This window comes from Sorex araneus, chromosome 3, assembly GCF_027595985.1.
Source record: "Sorex araneus isolate mSorAra2 chromosome 3, mSorAra2.pri, whole genome shotgun sequence".
Classification (NCBI taxonomy): Eukaryota; Metazoa; Chordata; class Mammalia; order Eulipotyphla; family Soricidae; genus Sorex; species Sorex araneus.
Window position 1 is genome coordinate 101034027 of NC_073304.1, and position 19869 is coordinate 101053895.

General features: G+C 39.1%; 1 protein-coding gene across 5 annotated transcripts in view; it reads left to right on the plus strand.

The window, feature by feature from the left end:
- The window catches only part of MYO9A (myosin IXA), a 228476-nt gene that overhangs the window by 65030 nt on the left and 143577 nt on the right, over positions 1-19869 (plus strand). For all 5 annotated transcript variants that reach the window (XM_055132922.1, XM_055132923.1, XM_055132924.1 and 2 more), the window contains exons 6-8: positions 1634-1690; positions 7613-7710; positions 12663-12789. In XM_055132922.1, the coding sequence (XP_054988897.1) occupies positions 1634-1690; positions 7613-7710; positions 12663-12789 (282 nt within the window). The remainder of the gene's footprint in view (positions 1-1633; positions 1691-7612; positions 7711-12662; positions 12790-19869) is intronic.

Below are 19869 nucleotides of genomic sequence, written 5' to 3' on the forward strand. Positions count from 1 at the left end.
GCAGGAAACTCTCAGAAGATTGCCAGTTTCTCCCCGAGGGAGAAGTAGGCTAAAGATATCGCTTCTGAGAGCTTGCTTTTAAGTCTCTCTCTGGATGTTGGCCATTGATGGGATCACACACACCTGGGCTCCTCTGCTGGTACCTTCATGCATGAGGTCTATCCGAACGTGTAGAGAGGAGCCTCCAGCATGGCTGTAGCTAGGTTCCGGTGGTCTTTGGCCGCCGGGACCTCTGCTCGGGATGGGGAGGGAAGCTGGAGCCCATCCCCTCTGAGGGGCCCCGGGGAAGACAGCCAGGTGTGCGGACAAGAGAATGTCTGCATTATATGCAGTGTAAAAATGTGATGCAGTCCTCAGATTTAAAAATTACTACTTTTATATGAATTGTACATGTTTATTTATAAGCACACCTCTTGCATTTTGTTGACTTCTAAGAGAAACTAGTGGGCTTTTTAAATGATATTTTAGCAAAATATTTTAATTGTTCCAAATTGAGTTATATTTTATAGACTCCTAACATGTTTAATGTTACTAATGATTAATGCTTGTTCCTTGGCAAGAAATTGCTTGTCCTTGGCAACGTATTACTTGATGCATGTTTGCATGTTTTGATGTCTAATATTTATGTCTTTGCATGATGGTATGCTGATTAAGTGTATTTTTATGATTGAATGATCTTGTTAGTCATTTAGTATAAAGTTCGTCAGTGAAAATATCTCAGAAGTTGTATTTTTTCTTGAAGCTCAAAATTCAACCTAAACTTCTAAAGTATAATTCTTAAATCTTTTATTAGTTTTTAGTTTGATTTATTCCTTATAATAAAAAATTCTAAGCCAGTACTAATGAAATTCATATGATAGATCATTTAAATATTAGATCATCTTCTCTTATTTTGTAATTGAGGTAAAGTTCATAACTATTATAAATTACCTTTGTAATAATTAGAAAATCCTTAAAGAAGGCTTTATAAGAAAGTTGATACTTTAATAATCGCTCAAAAATTATAGTGCCAATTTAGGGTTGTGAAAATAATTTCTTAGACTTTTCCTAAGATATGTAGCATCTTATATAGCATGCATTTAGTTTTGAAGTATATATTTATGTAAACATAACAAGAATGTTTTTAGATAACACTTTATATAAGCTAAGCATTTCTGATATAAAGTTAAACAGATTAGAAATGGCCATTATTTAGTTTCTTAATTTTCCTTTCCTTGTTTAAACTATTTGTTTCATGTTTAAGTGGTTAAATATTTTTATTTTAAAAAATTGCTACAAATGAGCAGATAATTATTATCTGCTATAATATTAAAAAATGGGTTCATTACTATTCTTCCAGAACTTTTGGTAATCAGTGGCATGCCACACAAATCCTTGTTATAAGGCTAGTCTTAGAGAACATGGAATCCTAGCAATTAATATAAATACAAGTCACTGGACAATGCAAGTTGGCTTGGTTATAATAAAATGGATCTCTTATATCAGAATGTTTCCTAGTTATTTCTTGATTTTTTAGACTGCTATACAAAATAACTTTCTTAGGATAGCAGTCGTACTAACTGAACACTGTAAGACATGATTCGAGAAGTTTAATAGCCATTACTTCTACCTAACTAATCTGCCTTACTTTCAGATAACAAAGAAACCCCTCAGACAGAGCTGGGATGATTATTGCTATGACTCTGAGCCGGTCAGTACAAGTGCTTAAAGATTCTATGTTCCTTGGAGAGTATCATGCTAAGTGAAACGAGTCAGAAAGAGAGGGACAGGCGTAGAGGGACTGCACTCATTTGTGGAGTGTGGGGTAGCATCACATGAGGCTGACACCCAAGGACAGTAGATACAATGGCCAGGGGAATTGCCCCATAGCTGGAAGACTGCTTCATGAGCGGAGGGGAGAAGGCAGATGGAGTAGAGAAGGGATCACTAAGAAAATGATGACTGGAGGAACCAGTTGGGATGGGAGGTGCACGCCGAAAGTAGATAATGGACCAAACATGATGACCTCTCAGTGTCTGTGTTGCAAGCTATTAATGCCCCAAAGTAGAGGGAGAGTATGGGGAATATTGTCTGCCTTAGAGGCAGGGGGAGGGTGGGAAACGGGGGTATACCCGGGATATTGATGGTGGGGAATGTGCACTGGTGGAGGAATAGGTGTTTGATCATTGTGAGATTGTAATCCAAACATGAAAGCTTGTAATTTATCTCACGGTGATTCAATAAAATTAAAAAAAAAAAAGATTCTATGTTCCTGTCAAAGGATTTCACCTTGCTCATTTACACTTATCTTATACCTAAGAAAATAATTTGAAAACAAACAGTCTAGGAAATGAGATAATTCAGTCTTTAATATTTGAATTGATTAAATTGTATAGGTATGGTTTATTGAAAACCAAGGGTTTATTTAAAACCAGTTTACTTTTGGAGGGGAAACTATATGTAGTCTATACTGAGGCAATAAATTGATTATATTCCTGATTATATTCCTAATGCAATTATTTTGTGAGGTTTATTCTTTACTTTTAAAAGGAGTTTAATTACACATAGTATATTAATGCACATAATAATGTTTCTTATTTATTTTCATTTTTATTTATTTTTTCTTTTTGGGTCACACCCGGCTGTGCACAGGGGTTACTCCTGGCTCATGCACTCAGGAATTACTCCTGGCGGTGCTCAGGGAACCATCTGGGATGCTGGGAATTAAACCCGGGTCAGCCTCGTGCAAGGCAAACGCCCTACCTGCTGTGCTATCGCTCCAGCCCTTGTTTATTTTTAAAAGTTATAGCTTTTTTTTTTGTGTGTGTGTGTGTGTCCTGAAACAATATTTTTACCTAGTTTACACATGTAAATGTTTCTCTGATTTTGATATCAAGCTGTCTCTATAAAGTTTTTTATATAGCTTTCTAGAAATTAAGAACTGAAGTTTTGGGGCCAGAGAAATAATTCAAAGGAATGGAGCACATGCCTTTGTTCATGAGGCATTGAGCTTGATGTGTTTGATGCATACCCGCCCTACTGCCATTATTACCATATGTGGCCCTGGTGGCTCTCAGCAGTGCCGCTTGATCTCAAGCACTGTAGCACTGTCATCCTGTTAATCATCGATTTACTCGAGCGGGCGCCAGTAGCATTTCCATTTGTCCCAGCCCTGAGATTTTAGCATGGTAAACTTTATGACCTCAAGCACTATCCGTAAAACAAAAATGAATGAATTACATTATAAATAAGATTGTATTATATTTCAAATGGAGTGAGTTAAGGGCATATATTCATTTACATGGGTATGATATAATAGAAGTAGGTCAGTTTAGCTTTATTTGTGATATTCTGATCAATTAATGTGGGAGTGCTCACAAAACATACACATGGTGCCTTGGGTTTCTCCCAGTGATACTTGGCCTGCATGTATGTTCAGGTAGGTCAGTGTTAAAACCTGGCATTGCAGTGCTTCTTGAGCCTGTTGGTGCTAGAGGCCACCAGGACTATACCCAGAGTAGTAAGAGAATGATGTGGCACTAGGGATGGAATGCAGGGCCTCAGCATAACAGGCATGCTCTACAGCCCTTTGAGCTATTCCCTGGCTCTATTGATGGTATTTTATAATGACAAGTTTGTAACCATAAAAATGGCAGCTGAAAATCAGATATAAGAAGTGAAAGGCACACACTCATCTGACTTATTAATTGACTAATGAATTAACTTATTAAATAATCTCCTTAGAAACAGCATGTCTTAATCCTTACTTTAAATAACCATGATTCTAATTCTCACTGCATGACATTACAAACTCTACTGATTATAAAAGTAATGTACTTCAGTGTTGAGAAGGGCCAGTAATTATGGGTATTACTTTTTTCTTTTAGTCAAAGCTTAATTATTTTATTGTTCTGCAATAATAAAATTTACTTTTAGTTTTAGATACAGAATTTCAGAAAATAAATATTTAAGTATGTAGATTCTGATAAATTTCAATAGGAAAATTTTATGCTGTTTTACCCCCTTTGAGAAACATCAAGTGACCTTGGTTTATTGGGAAGTAAGTAGATTGGCAAACTTATATGACAAGTATAAGACATTGCTTTACAGAACTTTCATTGAACTTGTGTGCTGGTCTGCTATTTATAGACTAGTGTAGACTCTGGGACTAGGAGTTAGTCTAGGAGTTAAGGCACATGCCTTGCATGTGGCTGATCCCAGTTGGTCCCTGGCACCTCCTGGTATCCCTGAAATTGCTGAGTGCAGCCCTGAAGTCCCTCAAGTACTGCAGGGGAGGCTGGGCACTACTGCATCATTGGGCTTCCTGAGAACTGCTTTGTTTACTAGTTTTGAGAATCTTAGCAGGTCAGTGCTTTAAAATTCATGTGTGTGTGTCTGTGTGTGTCTGTGTGTGTTTGTATTTTAAAAATTTTATATGTACTCACCATAGCACAGCTGGTAGGGTGTTTGCCTTACATGCGGCTGACCCAGGTTTGATTCCTCCGTCCCTCTCGGACAGCCTGGCAAGCTACCAAGAGTATCCTGCCTGCATGGCAGAGCCTGGCAAGCTACCTGTGGCATAGTCAATATGCCAAAAATGGTAACAACAAGTCTTACAATGGAGACATTCCTGGTGCCTGCTCGAGCAAATCCATGAACAGCGAGACGACAGTGTTACAGTGCTACAGTTCTTTCCTCTTACCTTTTTTCCTCCTAGTCTATTTAAGGACAAACTAGGTTTTGTTTCCCTTTATGTTTCTAAAACACATGTGACTATTATTACTGGGAGAGAAGTTGTTTAAATACTTCTCTACCATTTGTATTGTTTTGCTTATGCCAGTAATAGAGAATTGTATGAATTTTCCCAAAGTGTTCCATCAGGAATGTCAGCTAGGGAGAGAATTGCTATAGTTAATTGCTATAGTTACCCATTGTGGTGCTCAGGGGACCCTGAGGGATGCTGGGGATAACCTGGGTTGGCTGTGTGCAAGGCAAATGCCCACCCTGCTATACCATCACTCTGACCCCTTAAATCTCCTGGTTTTAGTTAGTTTTATTAGCTTTTGCAAAAGAAGCAATAGTGACTCAAAATTAAAGTGACTTCCATCATGTTGATGAAGCAAGTGAATAAGGTTACTGGGATTCCAGTTAAGCTTGTATTCTTTATAACTATTTTCTCTAAAATGATCTCCAGTACCTTTACTTGAAAGTCAGTTACTCTGATTTGTGTCCTGCTACCAATTGATTATTGCAAATGATTATGATTTTAAAATAGCATTCTTAGAAATTAAAATCACTATAGAAAAGTCTCTGACTTTACCCTTACCTTCTCTCTCATATATCTTATTAAATGCTACCTATATACTAGCCACTTATAAATGCAAAAGGAATCTCATCCCATATAAATATAGAGAAAAAAGTTATAGCATGAAGAACACTTTGGTGAGTGTAAGAGTATTCTTCTCTTAGGGAGAGTGTTTTCAAGGAAGATGAGCTTATACCGAGTTGAATAGAGGAATTAGTAACTGTCTTTCATAGGAGTTCTAACAATTGTTAGTTACTTGCTTTGTTCTTTTAACATTGTCATTTTGTTGTGCCAGACTGACCTCTTACAGTCAGTACCAGTTTTTGTATTTTTGTGCCTAAAGACTTTCCTTAGAACTTAGGAAAACCTTTGTACCCTTCCTTGCCTGGAAATACCTGGAAATTAATAGCTCTTTCTCGAGAACTTCTCAACCAGGAACTGAAGGGAGATGGTATATAAATGATCCAGCTTCTTTACCACTCTCTTTTTATTGTTTCTCAGAAATTACTCTGGGATTTAATTCCTGTTGTCTACTCTTGTAGCTGCATTAATATTGTACACTGTTTAGATTACATTATCTTCCTGTTTTGCTTTTTCCATTTCCCTATATGGTCTCAACATATTCTTCCATAGGAACCCATATCAAGTAAGGGTTCACTGCTTGTTTCTATAAAGCAGCAACAACAGCAAGAACAACAATGACTAAATAGAAAGAAGGATCCTATATCAGGATAGGAACCGATAACAATCTATTTCTGGTCTTACAGATTAATTCATCCTTAATTTTTCTAATACGTTTGTTATAAAGGATACCATTAAGGACATTAGTGATGTTTTGTGGCTGGTGAGAGGGGCTGGGTATACTTTTTAAAGTCAGTACACTGAGATTACTTCTGAAAATCTTTGATTATGGAAACCAGTGTAAATGTATTTTAGTACTTCATTTATTTTACTTTTAAAATTTATTTTGATATGAGGACCGCACTTGATGGTGCTCTGGTGCTGTTCTTGACTTTGTGCTCAGGTCTGTCTCCAGCTGGTATGTGGTGTTCAGGAGACCATCATATGCCAGTGATTTGAACTGGGGAGGGTAGGCAATACAAAGCAAGTACCTGAGCCTCTGTACTATCTCTCAAGCCCATATTTTCTTGGTATTCTTTTTACATATTTATTTATTTTTTATTCACTTTGGGCAGATTACACTGTCATGAGCATCATTGCTTTATCATTTACTTTTCATAGTATATAAATCTAGGCTCCAATTCTCAGTTAGATTTTTTTTTTTTTTTTGGTCACACCCGGCGATGCATGGGGTTACACCTGGCTTTGCACTCAGGAATCACCCCTGGCGTTGCTCAGGGGACCATATGGGATGCTGGGAATCGAACCTGGGTCGACCGCGTGCAAGGCAAACGCCCTACCCGCTGTGCTATCACTCCAGCCCCTCAGTTAGATTTTTCTTCTAAAATTTTGTGTCTCAGGAACTCATTCAGTGTCTTGCATTTGGGTAGCACTGTAGCACTGTTATCCCGTCCCATTGTTCATTGATTTGCTCGAGTGGGCACCAGTAACATCTCCATTGTGAGACTTATTGTTATTATTTTTGGCATATTGAATACTCCATGGGTAGCTCGTCAGGCTCTGCCATGCAGGTGGAATACTCTTGGTAGCTTGCCAGGCTCTCCAAGAGGGATGGAGGAATCGAACCCAGGTCGGCCTTGTGCAAGGCAAATGCCCTACCTACTGTGCATTTGGGTAGTCATTTATTAAATACTTATTGAACAAAAAGATTATTCAATACAGAAACTCTATTAAGAAAAACTTTATATACATATAAAGTTTTAGAAATATATATACATACATGTTTGTATGGGGGGATTAAATATAAACATAAAAAAATGTTAATATGTGGATGTATGCAGTTGCACTCCAAAATGTTACAGCATTTTAAAATAATGGTAAATTTTTATTTAAAGTACTTAATGAACAAATAACATGTGTGGAACTGAGCTCTTAAATACTTGGATATTTTAAATTCTTTAGATCCATTCAAAATAAAACTTGATGTAAGATGCTTAACAAAAATCTCTAGTGTTTTACCCTATTATTTTACTTTTTATCCTGTTATTTTTGAGATTATTGCCTTGATTGTCATGGAAGGGAAAAGGATGATTTGCTGGTATAGTGGAAGTAGGTACTCAGTTTGCATACCTGTTGTAAGACTTCTAAGGAATTCCATTACATCATGTTTATCTAAAATGACTATATTCTAAGTGGCTAACATGTTCTATATCTAATCTTGATTCCCCTCATTCTTTTTTAAAACAGGATTGCTTCACTGTGGAGGATGAGGATTTGAGGCATGACTTTGAACGCTTACAACTAGCCATGGAAATGGTAGGATTTCTTCCCAAGACACGAAGACAGTGAGTTTATTTATTATATACTTATATCCTCAGTAGAGAACAAATCATGATACATGTTCCAAGAATTCCTCCTCTTTGGCCCTTTTGTTATTTTTTTTCCAGCTACCACATTTTATTTTTTAATTATATTTTTAAAAATTTTCATTTTTATTGTATAGTTGTTTACAATAACTGATAACATTCAATATTTCATCACCAATTCTACCACCATTACACTTTCCCAACACCATTATTTCAAAGTTCCCTACCACCACTCAAAACTACCCCACAGGTATATGCTAAATAATTTATTTTGTGTTGCTTGTTATGAATAGTACAAAATGTCACATGGCCCCTTTTTCAGCTGTGCGCTCCTGTACTTCCAAAGTTTTAAATAACTGGAGTCCAGAGACATCTCTACAGCATGCTGCTCTCTTTCGAGTCATTTATGAGTCTCAGGATCAAGGCCATTAATGCACTTAAATGGAGTCTGAAGGCAGTTCATGGATGTGACTGCCAGAACGCCGAAGGGTGGGGAGGTGGGAAAGGTGGCCCATTCCTGGCTCTGTGAGTCCTAGAGTTTTCAGTCACTGGTCCTGCATACCTGGGTTTTTCATTGGGTTCTGGAGATTTGCAGCTACCAGGGTTCATCTGGGGCAGGCGGAGAGACTATGACTGCTTCCCTCTGAGGCACACTGGTGAAATCAGCCTGGTGTGGGGTCTGGAGACATCTCTGCAGCATGCTGCTCTCTTCTGACATTCATTTGTGAGTCTCTGGGTCATGGCCTTTAAACAGTTATCTAGGTAATAGGCCTGATGTAGTGCTTCATTTACATTAGCATTGCTTAAAAAATTAATTTTTCTAAAAATTGGCTGGTTTTTGTTGCAATTTTTTTGAGAGTTAAAGGTTCTTTTTTTTTGTAGAATATACTTCTAGATTTGCATATGATTGCATGAGTTCATGGTATCTCTGAAGCCTATTTATGAACCTTACTTAAATGCTGCTTTATAATGTATTTTTTTCTGTTTTTTCCTCTCTGGCCCCTCTTAAGTAATACTTAGGGACCCAGGAACCACTCCTGGTGATTATTGGGCAACTGGGAAAATGGTTCAGTGCTCAGACCCAGCAGTATGATAGTGTCTGGGTATAGTTGTGGTGGGAACCTGCAGTGCTATACCAGTGGGGTGCAGGAAAAGAGAGCATGTGGCATGTGGTGCTAGAAATAGAATTTAGGGCTAGGCACATATTTTCTAGCTCTTTGAACTATCTCCCCTTTTATATATAATATATAAAAATTATATATTATTTTATATATAAAATAATAATATATATTATTTTATATAATAAAGCCATATAGCATTATTTTTATAGCTCCTTGCTTTCTTAATCATTGAGCTTTTATCATGTCAATGTGGAGTACACATCAATAAAACATAATTTTCTGTATGTAATTTAGCATGTAGGGTGTTTGCCTTGCATGCGGCTGACTCGGGTTCAGTTCCTCTGCCCCTCCTGGAGAGCCCACTAAGCTAACAAGAGTATCTCACCCACACGGCAGAGCCTGGCAAGCTACCTGTGGTGTATTCGATATGCCAAAAACAATAACAACATGAGCAACAATCGATGAGCAATGGGATGACAATGATACAGTGATACAGTGATTATTGTATCAAATATATTTTGTTCATTTTAAGTATAGACAAATGTTAAATAGATTGAGATAAGCATGAAGTAATCTGAATTAAAAATAAACAAATTAAAGACAAAATAACCTTGATTCTCACCAGAAAAGCTTACAGTGTGGAGAATGAAACTCAATTGGCAGAATGTGATGCCTCACATGTGTGAAGCCCTGAGTTCAGTCCCTTTGCCCCAATTTCACTTCCCCCTCAAAAAGTAGTAAAAACTGGGGCTGGAGCAATAGCACATCGGGTAGGGCATTTGCCTTGCATATGGCCAACTCGAGTTCGATTCCCAGCATCCCATATGGTCCCCTGAGCACCGTCAGGAGTAATTGCTGAGTGCATGAGCCACGAGTAACCCCTGTGCATTGCTGGGTATGACCCAAAAAGAAAAAAAAAAGTAATAAAAAATGTTATGGAGTGAGCAGGATTGAGAACTTCTACAAATCTGATTATATTGGTAATTTTGAATCTCATGCTTGTGATAGGGGAATATCAGGTGTGTCGTGTTTTTTTTTTTATAATATCCCTATTAAATCGTTTCCTTTTTATATAATATCCCTATTAAAAAATAATCACTGTTGGGGCTGGAGCGATAGCACAGCGGGTAGGGCATTTGCCTTGCTCACGGCCGACCCGGGTTCGATTCCCAGTATCCCATATGGTCCCCTGAGCACCGCCAGGGATAATTCCTGAGTGCAGAGCCAGGAGTAACTCCTGTGCAGAGCCAGGTGTGACCCAAAAAGCAAAAAAAAAAAAAAAAAAAATCACTGTCACTGTCATCCCGTTGCTCATCGATTTGCTCGAGCGGGCACCAGGAACGTCTCCATTGTGAGACTTGTTACTGTTTTTGGCATATCGAATATGCCACAGGTAGCTTGCCAGGCTCTGCCGTGCGGGCGAGATACTCTCGGTAGCTTGCTGGGCTCTCCGAGAGGGGCGGATTAAAAAAAAAATACTGTAAAATAATTTTTGGATAACATTGGTATAGCTCTCTACTTGGCACATCCTTTGCTAGTGTCTTTTAGTGAAAGATCAGTTAAAGTCCAATAATAAAATATGTGAATACACAAGTGTGTTTATTTGGTGATAACCTCCAGAAGTAGATAATTTATTAAGACAGTCAAGTGACAATTTGCTGAAAGTTACTCATTAAATGAATGCTTTACACTAAACTACGAATTCTTTTGAGTTATTTCTTTCTAATTCACATCAGATTTACAATATGATGTGTTGATTCAAACTTATTATTTGAAATTTTTGAGTTCTAGATTATGTGTAATGAATCTAAGAGAATCTCTGATTCCTAAGGCAGTATCTTTTTTACTTGACTAGTTCATAATTTTAGGAAATTACATAGTTGAAATTTCTCCAGTAGAACAGATTTATCCTAAGAAAATTGTTGGACAGGTATAAAAATGCATAAAAATATATAAGGAGGGGCTGGGGAGATAACTTAAAGGGTTGGAGCACATGTTTTCCTTGCAGGAGGCCCGAGTTCAATCCTTGGCACCTGTAGGGACCCCTGAGTACCATGCTGGAATATCCCTAATCAGTGTTAAATATTGTCTCCAAATAAAAACAAAAAAATATTCTGGAAGTGAATTTTAAGTGTAGTGTTTAAAATGTCTTTGTGATGTGAAGTTAGTTAGTATATTTTCTTAGTTATAAGAAGCCTTTATGAGACATTTTGTTGGGTGAACAGATACTAAAATGTGATTGAGGATTTTCCTCAGGTGGCATGTTCATGTTGTATGATTTGATGGGTTATTTTGGGGATCTTGAAATTATGCTAAATAACTCTGTATGAAATGTTTTTGGTATATGTCACAACTCGGCTATGCTCAGGGTTTACTTCTCACTTTGTGCTCAGAGGTCACTCCTGGCGGTACTTGGGAGGACCATATGTGCTGCATAGTATTGAACCAGGGTCTGCCACAGGCAAGATATGTTGTTTCCCTCCTTTAACTCTCTGCTGCACAAAGAAATTTTGAGCATTTCCAGACCACCTGCTACACCCTCCCAGCCCTCCCCCCACAGCCCAAATAGTCTTCCGGATCATACCAATTAGGGTTGTCTACTCTCAGATAGCAGGGAAGACCTGTTTTAAGTAAATAGGAAATGATAAAATGAAGACAAGGAGTTTAAGTTAATATTTCACTTAGCTTTGGTTTTGAAGTGGAGAAGATCCAGTATCAAAGGTGGGTTGTTGAGAACAAGACAAGTGAAATAATTGATAGAAAGTTTTATAAGTTTATCTGAGAGATAGGAAATAGGTACAGTAATGTTCTTAAGTAAACTGGGGATCATGGGATGTGTCGAGCTCAGTTCAGTGCTTAGTGCTTAGTTATTGACTGGAAGAGGGGAATACTTGCCTCTAACATGAAAGGGACGGACAAAGTGGAAGGTCCAGATCAATGTAATAGTGAGAGTCTGGGTATTAGATAATTGATCCCAGTGAGATGATTTTATAGTTTTTATTTTTTTAAACACATACCAACAGCACTTTAGTATTTCTTTAAAGATTCTGATTTAGTAGATCTAAAATAGGTGGTAGGGGGGCTGGAGTGATAGCACAGCCGGTAGGGCGTTTGCCTTGCACGCGGCCAACCTGGGTTCGAATCCCAGCATCCCATATGGTCCCCTGAGCACCGTCAGGGGTGATTCCTGAGTGCATGAGCCAGGAGTGACCCCTGTGCATCGCCAGGTGTGACCCAAAAAGCAAAATAAATAAATAAATAAATAAATAAAAATAAACTATAAAAAAAAAATAAAATAGGTGGTAGGGAAAAGGTTATTCCAGGCTGGATAACAAGCACTTAAAAGGCATGCAGTTTTACTTATTTTTGGGGGTTTTGGCCACCCCAGCAATATTTAGGGCTTACTCCTGGGTCTGTGTTCAGGGCTCATTCCTGGTAGGCTTTGGAAGACCATATATGGTGCTAGGGACCAAACCCCAGTTGGCTATGTGTGAGGCAAGTGCCATAACCACTGAGTTTGGCTCTGAGGCATGCAATTTTGATACAGCCAATTCATACAATAACAGGAAGTCCTCTTTGGAACAGCCTTAGTTGACAAGTGATAATGGTGTAAAAGCACTTTTCATAGTACCATCCATAGTAACAATAAAGTTTGATTATTATAGTCATAATTAATTATTCCCATATTTCTTATTTTTCTGAAAGCCTAAATAATATCTCTATTAGTTTATTTGCTTGATTCAAATTTTGAAATGATATTTAGAGAAACTACAAACATGCGAGTTGTAATTTATGGCTTTATTTTCACAGGATTTTCTCTCTTCTCTCAGCAATACTACATTTGGGTAATATCCGTTATAAAAAGAAGACTTACCGGGATGACTCCATAGATATCTGTAATCCTGAAGTTCTGCCTATTGTCTCAGAATTATTAGAAGTGAGTGATTGCATTCTCAATTGTTATTTCAAATGACAGGGTAACTTGCTTAGTTTTTTTTCTTGTATCACTGTTCTGTAAGTATAAGAGTTAATGGTTTTATTGTTTCTCCTAAAGAATGAGATTGGTATTGAGTTTGCCAGAATCCTGTCATATTTGGATTTTCTTCCCTGTATCCTTGTCTACCAGATAACCATTATACCTCAGTTTGCTTATGATGACTATTTAATTCTAGACTGCTTCTAGGTCTCTGCTACTTTTCCTCTGTTTGGAAATGGAAATTAATCATAACATAAATGGGAGAAAATTCAGACACTTAAAAATGAAAACCTCACCACTGAATAAACAGTGGTCAAAGATGAAATCTGAGAGGTAATTAAAAGATATCTGGAAACAACTTAGAATAAAGATAGGCATTATCAGAGTATATGGTATACAGCAAAAGTGGTGTTAAGAGGAAAGTTCATAACAATGTAAGCATTCATTAGGAAGCAAGAAAAAGCCCACATAGAATGCCGACTGGTCAGCCCTTTTAGAAAACAATATGGACACTTCTCAAAAAATTAGAAATTGAGCTCCCATTTGACCCAGCAATACCACTGCTGGGAATATATCCCAGAGAAGCAAAAGAGTATAGTCGAAATGACATCTGCATTTATATGTTCATCGCAACACTGTTTACAATAGCCAGAATCTGGAAAAAACCCGAGTGCCCAAAAACAGATGACTGATTAAAGAAATGTTGGTACATCTATACAATGGAATACTATGCAGCTGTTAGAAAAAATGAAGTCATGAACTTTGCATATAAGTGGATCAACATGGAAAGTATCATGCTAAGTGAAATGAGTCAGAAAGAGAGAGACAGACATAGAAAGATTGCACTCATCTGTGGAATATAAAATAACAGACTAGGAGACTAACACCCAAGAATAGTAGAAATAAGTACCAGGAGGTTGACTCCATGGCTTGGAAGCTGGCCTCACATGCTGGGGAAAAGGCAGCTTAGATAGAGAAGGGAACACCAAGTAAAATGTGGTTGGAGGCCACGCGGGAGAAGGGTGATGCGTGCTGAAAGTAGACTAGAGACTGAAGACAATGGCCACTCAACACCCCTGTTGCAAACCACAACATCCAATTGGAGAGAGAGAATAAAAGGGAATACCCTGCCACAGAGGCAGGGTGGGGTAGGGGGAGATGGGATTGGGGGGTTGGAGGGATGCTGGGTTTATTGGTGGTGGAGAATGGGCACTGGTGAAGGGATGGGTTCTCGAATATTGTATGAGGGAAACATGAGCACGAAAATGTATAAATCTGTAACTGTACCCTCACGGTGATTCACTAATTAAAAAATCAATTAAAAAAAAATAGCACCTTGCCGGGTGGTGGGAGGGAACATTGGTGGAGGAGAATGGGAACTGGTGGAGGGTTGGGTAAACGATTGTTGTATGACTGAAATGCAAACATAAAAGTTTGTAAGTTTGTAACTGTACCTCACGGTAATTCACTAATAAAAAATTAAAAAAAAAAAAAAAAAAGAAAAAGCCCTAGCAACACCATTTAAGCATCTACAAAAAGACCAACAAAAAGAACCCAAAACTAGCAGAAGGAAGGAAATAATAAAGCTTAGAGAAGAAACCAATGAAATGGAAATGAAAAATTCATTCAGAAAGATCAACAAAACCCAAAACTAGTTCTTTGAAAGAATAAATGAGATAATAAGCCATTAGCAAGCAGGATTTAGAAATAAAGAGAGATGACACGGAACTAAGCAATCAAGTAAAAACAGAGATAAACAAATGGGACTACATTAAACTAAGAAGTTTCTGCACCACAAAAGACACAGGGACCAGAATACAAAGGCAATCTACAGAATGGGAAAGGATATTCACCCAATACCCATTCGATAAAAGATTGATATCAAGGGTATACAAAGCACTAGTTGAACTCTACAAGAAGAAAACATCCAACCCCATCAGAAGATGGGCCCAAGAAATGAATGAAACTTTTCCAAGAAAGAGATATGAATGGCTAAAAGGTACATGAAAAAATGCTCTGCATCACTGATCATCAGGGAGATGCAGATCAAAACAACTATGAGATACCACCTCACACTACAGAGAATGGCACACATCCAAAAGAACAAAAGCAACCGCTGTTGGAGAGGATGTGGAGAGAAAGGGACCCTTTTACACTGCTGGTGGGAATGCCGACTGGTCCAGCCCCTCTGGAAAACAATATGGACACTTCTCAAAAAATTAGAAATTGAGCTTCCATTTGATCCAGCAATACCACTTCTGGGAATATATCCTGGAGAGGCAAAAAAGTATAGTCGAAGTGACATCTGCACTTATATGTTCATCGCAACACTGTTTACAATAGCCAGAATCTGGAAAAAAACCCGAGTGCCCAAAAACAGATGACTGATTAAAGAAACGTTGGTACATCTATACAATGGAATACTATGCAGCTGTTAGAAAAAATGAAGTCATGAACTTTGCATATAAGTGGATCAACATGGAAAGTATCATGCTAAGTGAAATGAGTCAGAAAGAGAGGGACAGACATAGAAAGATTGCACTCATTTGTGGAATATAAAATGGCAGAGTAGGAAACTAATACCCAAAAATAGTAGTGTATAATACGAGGAGGTTGGCTCCATGGCTTGGAAGCTAGCCTCACACGCTGGGGGAAAGTCATCCCAGATAGAGAAGGGAACACCAAGTAAAATGTGATTGGAAATCCCGAGCGGGGAGGGAGATGCACACTGAAAGTAGACTAGAGACTGAACATGATGGCCACTCAATACCCCTATTTCAAACCACAACATCCAAAAGGAGAGAGAGAGAACAAATTGGAATGCTCTGCCACAGAGGCGGAGTGGGGTGGGGGGGATAGGATAGGGGAGTGGGAGAGATACTGGGTTCATAAGTGGTGGAGAATGGACACTGGTGGAGGGATGGACTCTCGAACATTGCATGAGGGAAAAACAAGCACTAAAATGTGTGAATCTGTAACAGTACCCTTACTGTGACTCACTAATTAAAAAATAAATTATTAAAAAAAAGAAGAGAAAACTCTAGTAAACTAAATCAGGAAAGGGGAGACATCACAACAGATAAAGAAATAAAATTATCAGGGATTACTTTGAAAATTTATATATTGTGAAACTGGAGACCTAGAAGAAATGGATGCACTTTTGGATCCCTGTGACCTTCCAAGGCTGAATCAAGAGGAAACAACCTGAACAAGCAAGTTACTATCAAGAAAATTGACAAGGTAACCAAGAGGTCTCCCTAGACACAAAAGCTCAGCGCCAAATGTGTTTATTAGGGAGTTCTTCCAATCCTTTAAAGAAGACCTATTCCCATTCTTTTCAGGCTCTTTCAGAATGTTGAAGGAATAAAAGCAGACAGAGACATCATACATAAAGAAAACTATAGACCTACATTATTGAAGAGCATTGATATAAAGATCCTCAACAAAATAATTAACCAATTATATTTAAAAATACATTAAAGAGACCATAACCAAATAGGTGTCATCATAGGATTGCAAGAAAGGCTTAATATATGCAAGTCAATTGAAGTAATACATAATACAAAGAAAAGTAAAACTCAAGTGATCATTTTTATTTAAAATTGTTTTAAAATTTTATAAGTTAGTTCACAATGTTTGATTACATTCAATATTCAAACACAAATGACACCACCATTTCACCTCTTCACTACCAAATTTGGGATGTTTCCATCCCTAGCCCCAATCCCTGTCCCAAAACACATCTGAAATGGTATATTTCGTATTGTCTGTTATGAAGAACTGCTGAACTTGCTTACAAAAAAGTGTTCATGTAGGAAACAGTGTGAAGATTGTTCTATTTTGGCAGGAGCCATTAAGACATCCTATAGGATATCACTAACATATTGTTAAAGTTTGGGTGATGTGAGCTTTGGTATATATATCTGAAAATATGTATATATGCATTTATATGTATTTCCCTCTATGATTTGTTGCCTACCATCTGAATCCCATCAGATTTGGTGTGGTAATTGTGGAGAATGGGTAGGGAGTGTTTCATGATGTGTTTCATGATGTGCAAAAGCATCCACGTGGTTCAGGAAAATGTTTACTCATATGTGAGGCTCAGCCCGAGCACATGGGGAGCGGCCTTGAGCGTGCAATGGTTGGGTTGTGGGGGGTTTTGGCTGCCGGGGCTGGGTCGCTTAGGGTGGGGAGGGCTCTCACCCGCCCCCTCTGGGGTGTCCCAAGTGAAACAGTCTGGCACGGAGTCTAGTGGCATGGTTATGGGGGCCTCATGTTATGCTCCCTTTCAGGAGAAGCAGCCATGTGATCTGGATGGTGGCCAATAATGAGATTATCAGGTGCCTGCAGGAGGTGGCTTATGGGCATGACCCCTGGGTCACTGGAGACTGGGGAAACCAGAATCTCTGCTCCTGGTCCTGTGGAGCCCAGAGTCCAAGATCACAAAGTTCTATGTTAGCTGGGTTAAGTAGGACTTCACTCATGCGTGAGGCTTGGCCCAAGCACGTGGGGAGCGGCCTTGAGCATGGTGGTGGTTGGGTTGTGGAGGTTTTTGGGTGCCGGGGTTGGGTCTCTTGGGGCAGGGAGGGCTCTCACCTGCCCCCCTCTGGGGCGCCCCGTGTGAAACAGCCTGACTTTTAGTCTGGTGACAACACATGATCGTTTTAATAGATTCAGAGAAAGCATTTGACAAGATCCACTCTCATTCATGATAAAAATGGCAGTTGAAGGAACATTTTCTAAACATTGTATCACTGTCATCCCAGTGAACAACAAACATTCATGATAAAAATGGCAGTTGAAGGAACATTTTCTAAACAGTGTATCACTGTTCATCCCAGTGAACAACAAATAGTTGTTCACTGATTTACAGTGATTTACTGATTTGCAGGCACCAGTAACGTTTCCATTCATTCCAGCCTGAGATTTTAGCACCCTCTCCTTACTCGTTTTTCCCAATGATTAAAGGCTCTTTTCTTTTCTTTTCTTTTCTTTTCTTTTCTTTTCTTTTCTTTTCTTTTCTTTTCTTTTCTTTTCTTTTTTCTTTTCTCTTTTCTTTTTTTTTTGGGGGGGGTCACACCCAGCGTTGCACAGGGGTTACTCCTGGCTCATGCACTCATGAATTACTCCTGGCAGTGCTCAGGGGATCATATGGAATGCTGGGAATCGAACCTGGGTTGGCTGCGTGCAAGGCAAACATCCTCCCCGCTGTGCTATTGCTCCAGCCCCTGGAGGCTCTTTTCAGGGTCAGGTATTTGGCATATCGAATACACCATGGGTAACTTGGTAGGCTCCTCCGTGCAGGTGGGATACTTTTGGTAGCTTGCCAGACTCTCCGAGAGGTATATATATATGTGCCCTGGGGTCTTTTGCATAGTACACCTTAAAGCAATGTCTTTACTGTATGGACACAGGAAGACAGTTAATTGCATAATTGCTTTTGTAACTTGGGATTTAATTGACTTTGAGTAATATTTACTCTTGGGCATCTACTTTCTCAACTCAGTTGCCCTTAGTTTTTAGTACCCCAAAAGCAGGATCTCAACGAGGGACTGAATGGACCCAGGGCAAGCTGTGAGCTACGCTGGCATCAAAATGGGCCAGGCCAAAGTGCCACATACTCAACTATAAGTTGAGAGCATGGTTATGGACAAATGCTATCATGATCCAGAAGTAACGACGAAATTTGGACCCTGCTGGGGTTAGGAAGTCTAACCTGGCCTGAGGACTGTGGTCTGAAATATGTAGTGAGATGTCCTCAGGAAGAACCAAACTTTAAGTTTGATATATCTCATACTGTGTTCATACTGAATGACATCGCTAGAAATATTAGAAGTAAATTTACTATAACTATTTAAGTGGATTACTAACCGAGGAAAAAAGAAAGCAAAACACTCTGGATGGGATCCCGCCCTTAAGCGGATCTCCTAGTAATCTGGAGTAATCTCCTTAGATGAGATTTTGTCCTTGAGTTAATCTCCTGGAGAGGTGGTCTTACCTCTCTTTGTTGATTTATTAATGTTCAACCCCACCTTTGTATCACCACCCTATGTGATTGTTATATAAACTAAGACTGTAAGAGTGAAGGGGGTCAGAGTCAGGATCCAGGGAAGAAGAAGCAGAGAATGTAGGAAGAAGGAGACAAGGCAGGGTTAGAGTCAGAATCTGGAAGTCATAGTCAGAATCGGGGGATCTGAGATCTAGGAATGAGGGGCTAGGAAGGAAGAGTGTGTGAAGTGGGAGAGACAAGAGATTGAATCATCAACAACTAATCAGCAACCAGCTTGGTCCTCCTCCTTCCTTCACCTGCCCATTGCCAACAGCCATCCTGGTCCAGTCTATACACAGCGGCTCGAGAGCACCAAATGCGGGCAGCAAGAGAGCTGCCTGGAGAGCACGTGAACACACATCCTTCTGCGCATGTATATATTTTTTATAGTTGTGTACTTCGGAGAACCAAGAACATCTAACAACTTTCTGGACATTAACAAGTGTAAAATTTTTAAATGATATCCACAGATACAGCACAGAGCAGGGGATGCTTGCTTGGCACATGCCTGACCCAGTTTTGATCACCATCACCCCACAGGATCCTCAAGCAGTACACAGAGGGATCAATGAGCACAGAACTTGAAGTAGCCCCTGAGCATTGCTAAGTATGGCCTCCAACCAAAAATAAATCACTAAATTTAAAGCATAGACCTATAGTCTGCTAGGGTATTTGCCTTGCCAACGGCTGACCTGTGTTCTGTCCCTGTACCCCACTAGGTACCAGAAGCAGCAACTATAAGATATGATCCAAAATCCAACAGAAAAAAAAGGATAATGTATGCGTCAACTCCTCCCAGTCAGTTTTTTTTTTTTTTTGGCTTTTTGGGTCACACCCAGCGATGCACAGGGGTCACTCCTGGCTCTGCACTCAGGAATTACCCCTGGCAGTGCTCAGAGGACCATATTGGATGCTGGAATCAAACCTGGGTCGGCTGCTTGTAAGGCAAATGTCCTACCTGCTGTGCTATCACTCCAGCCTCCTCCCAC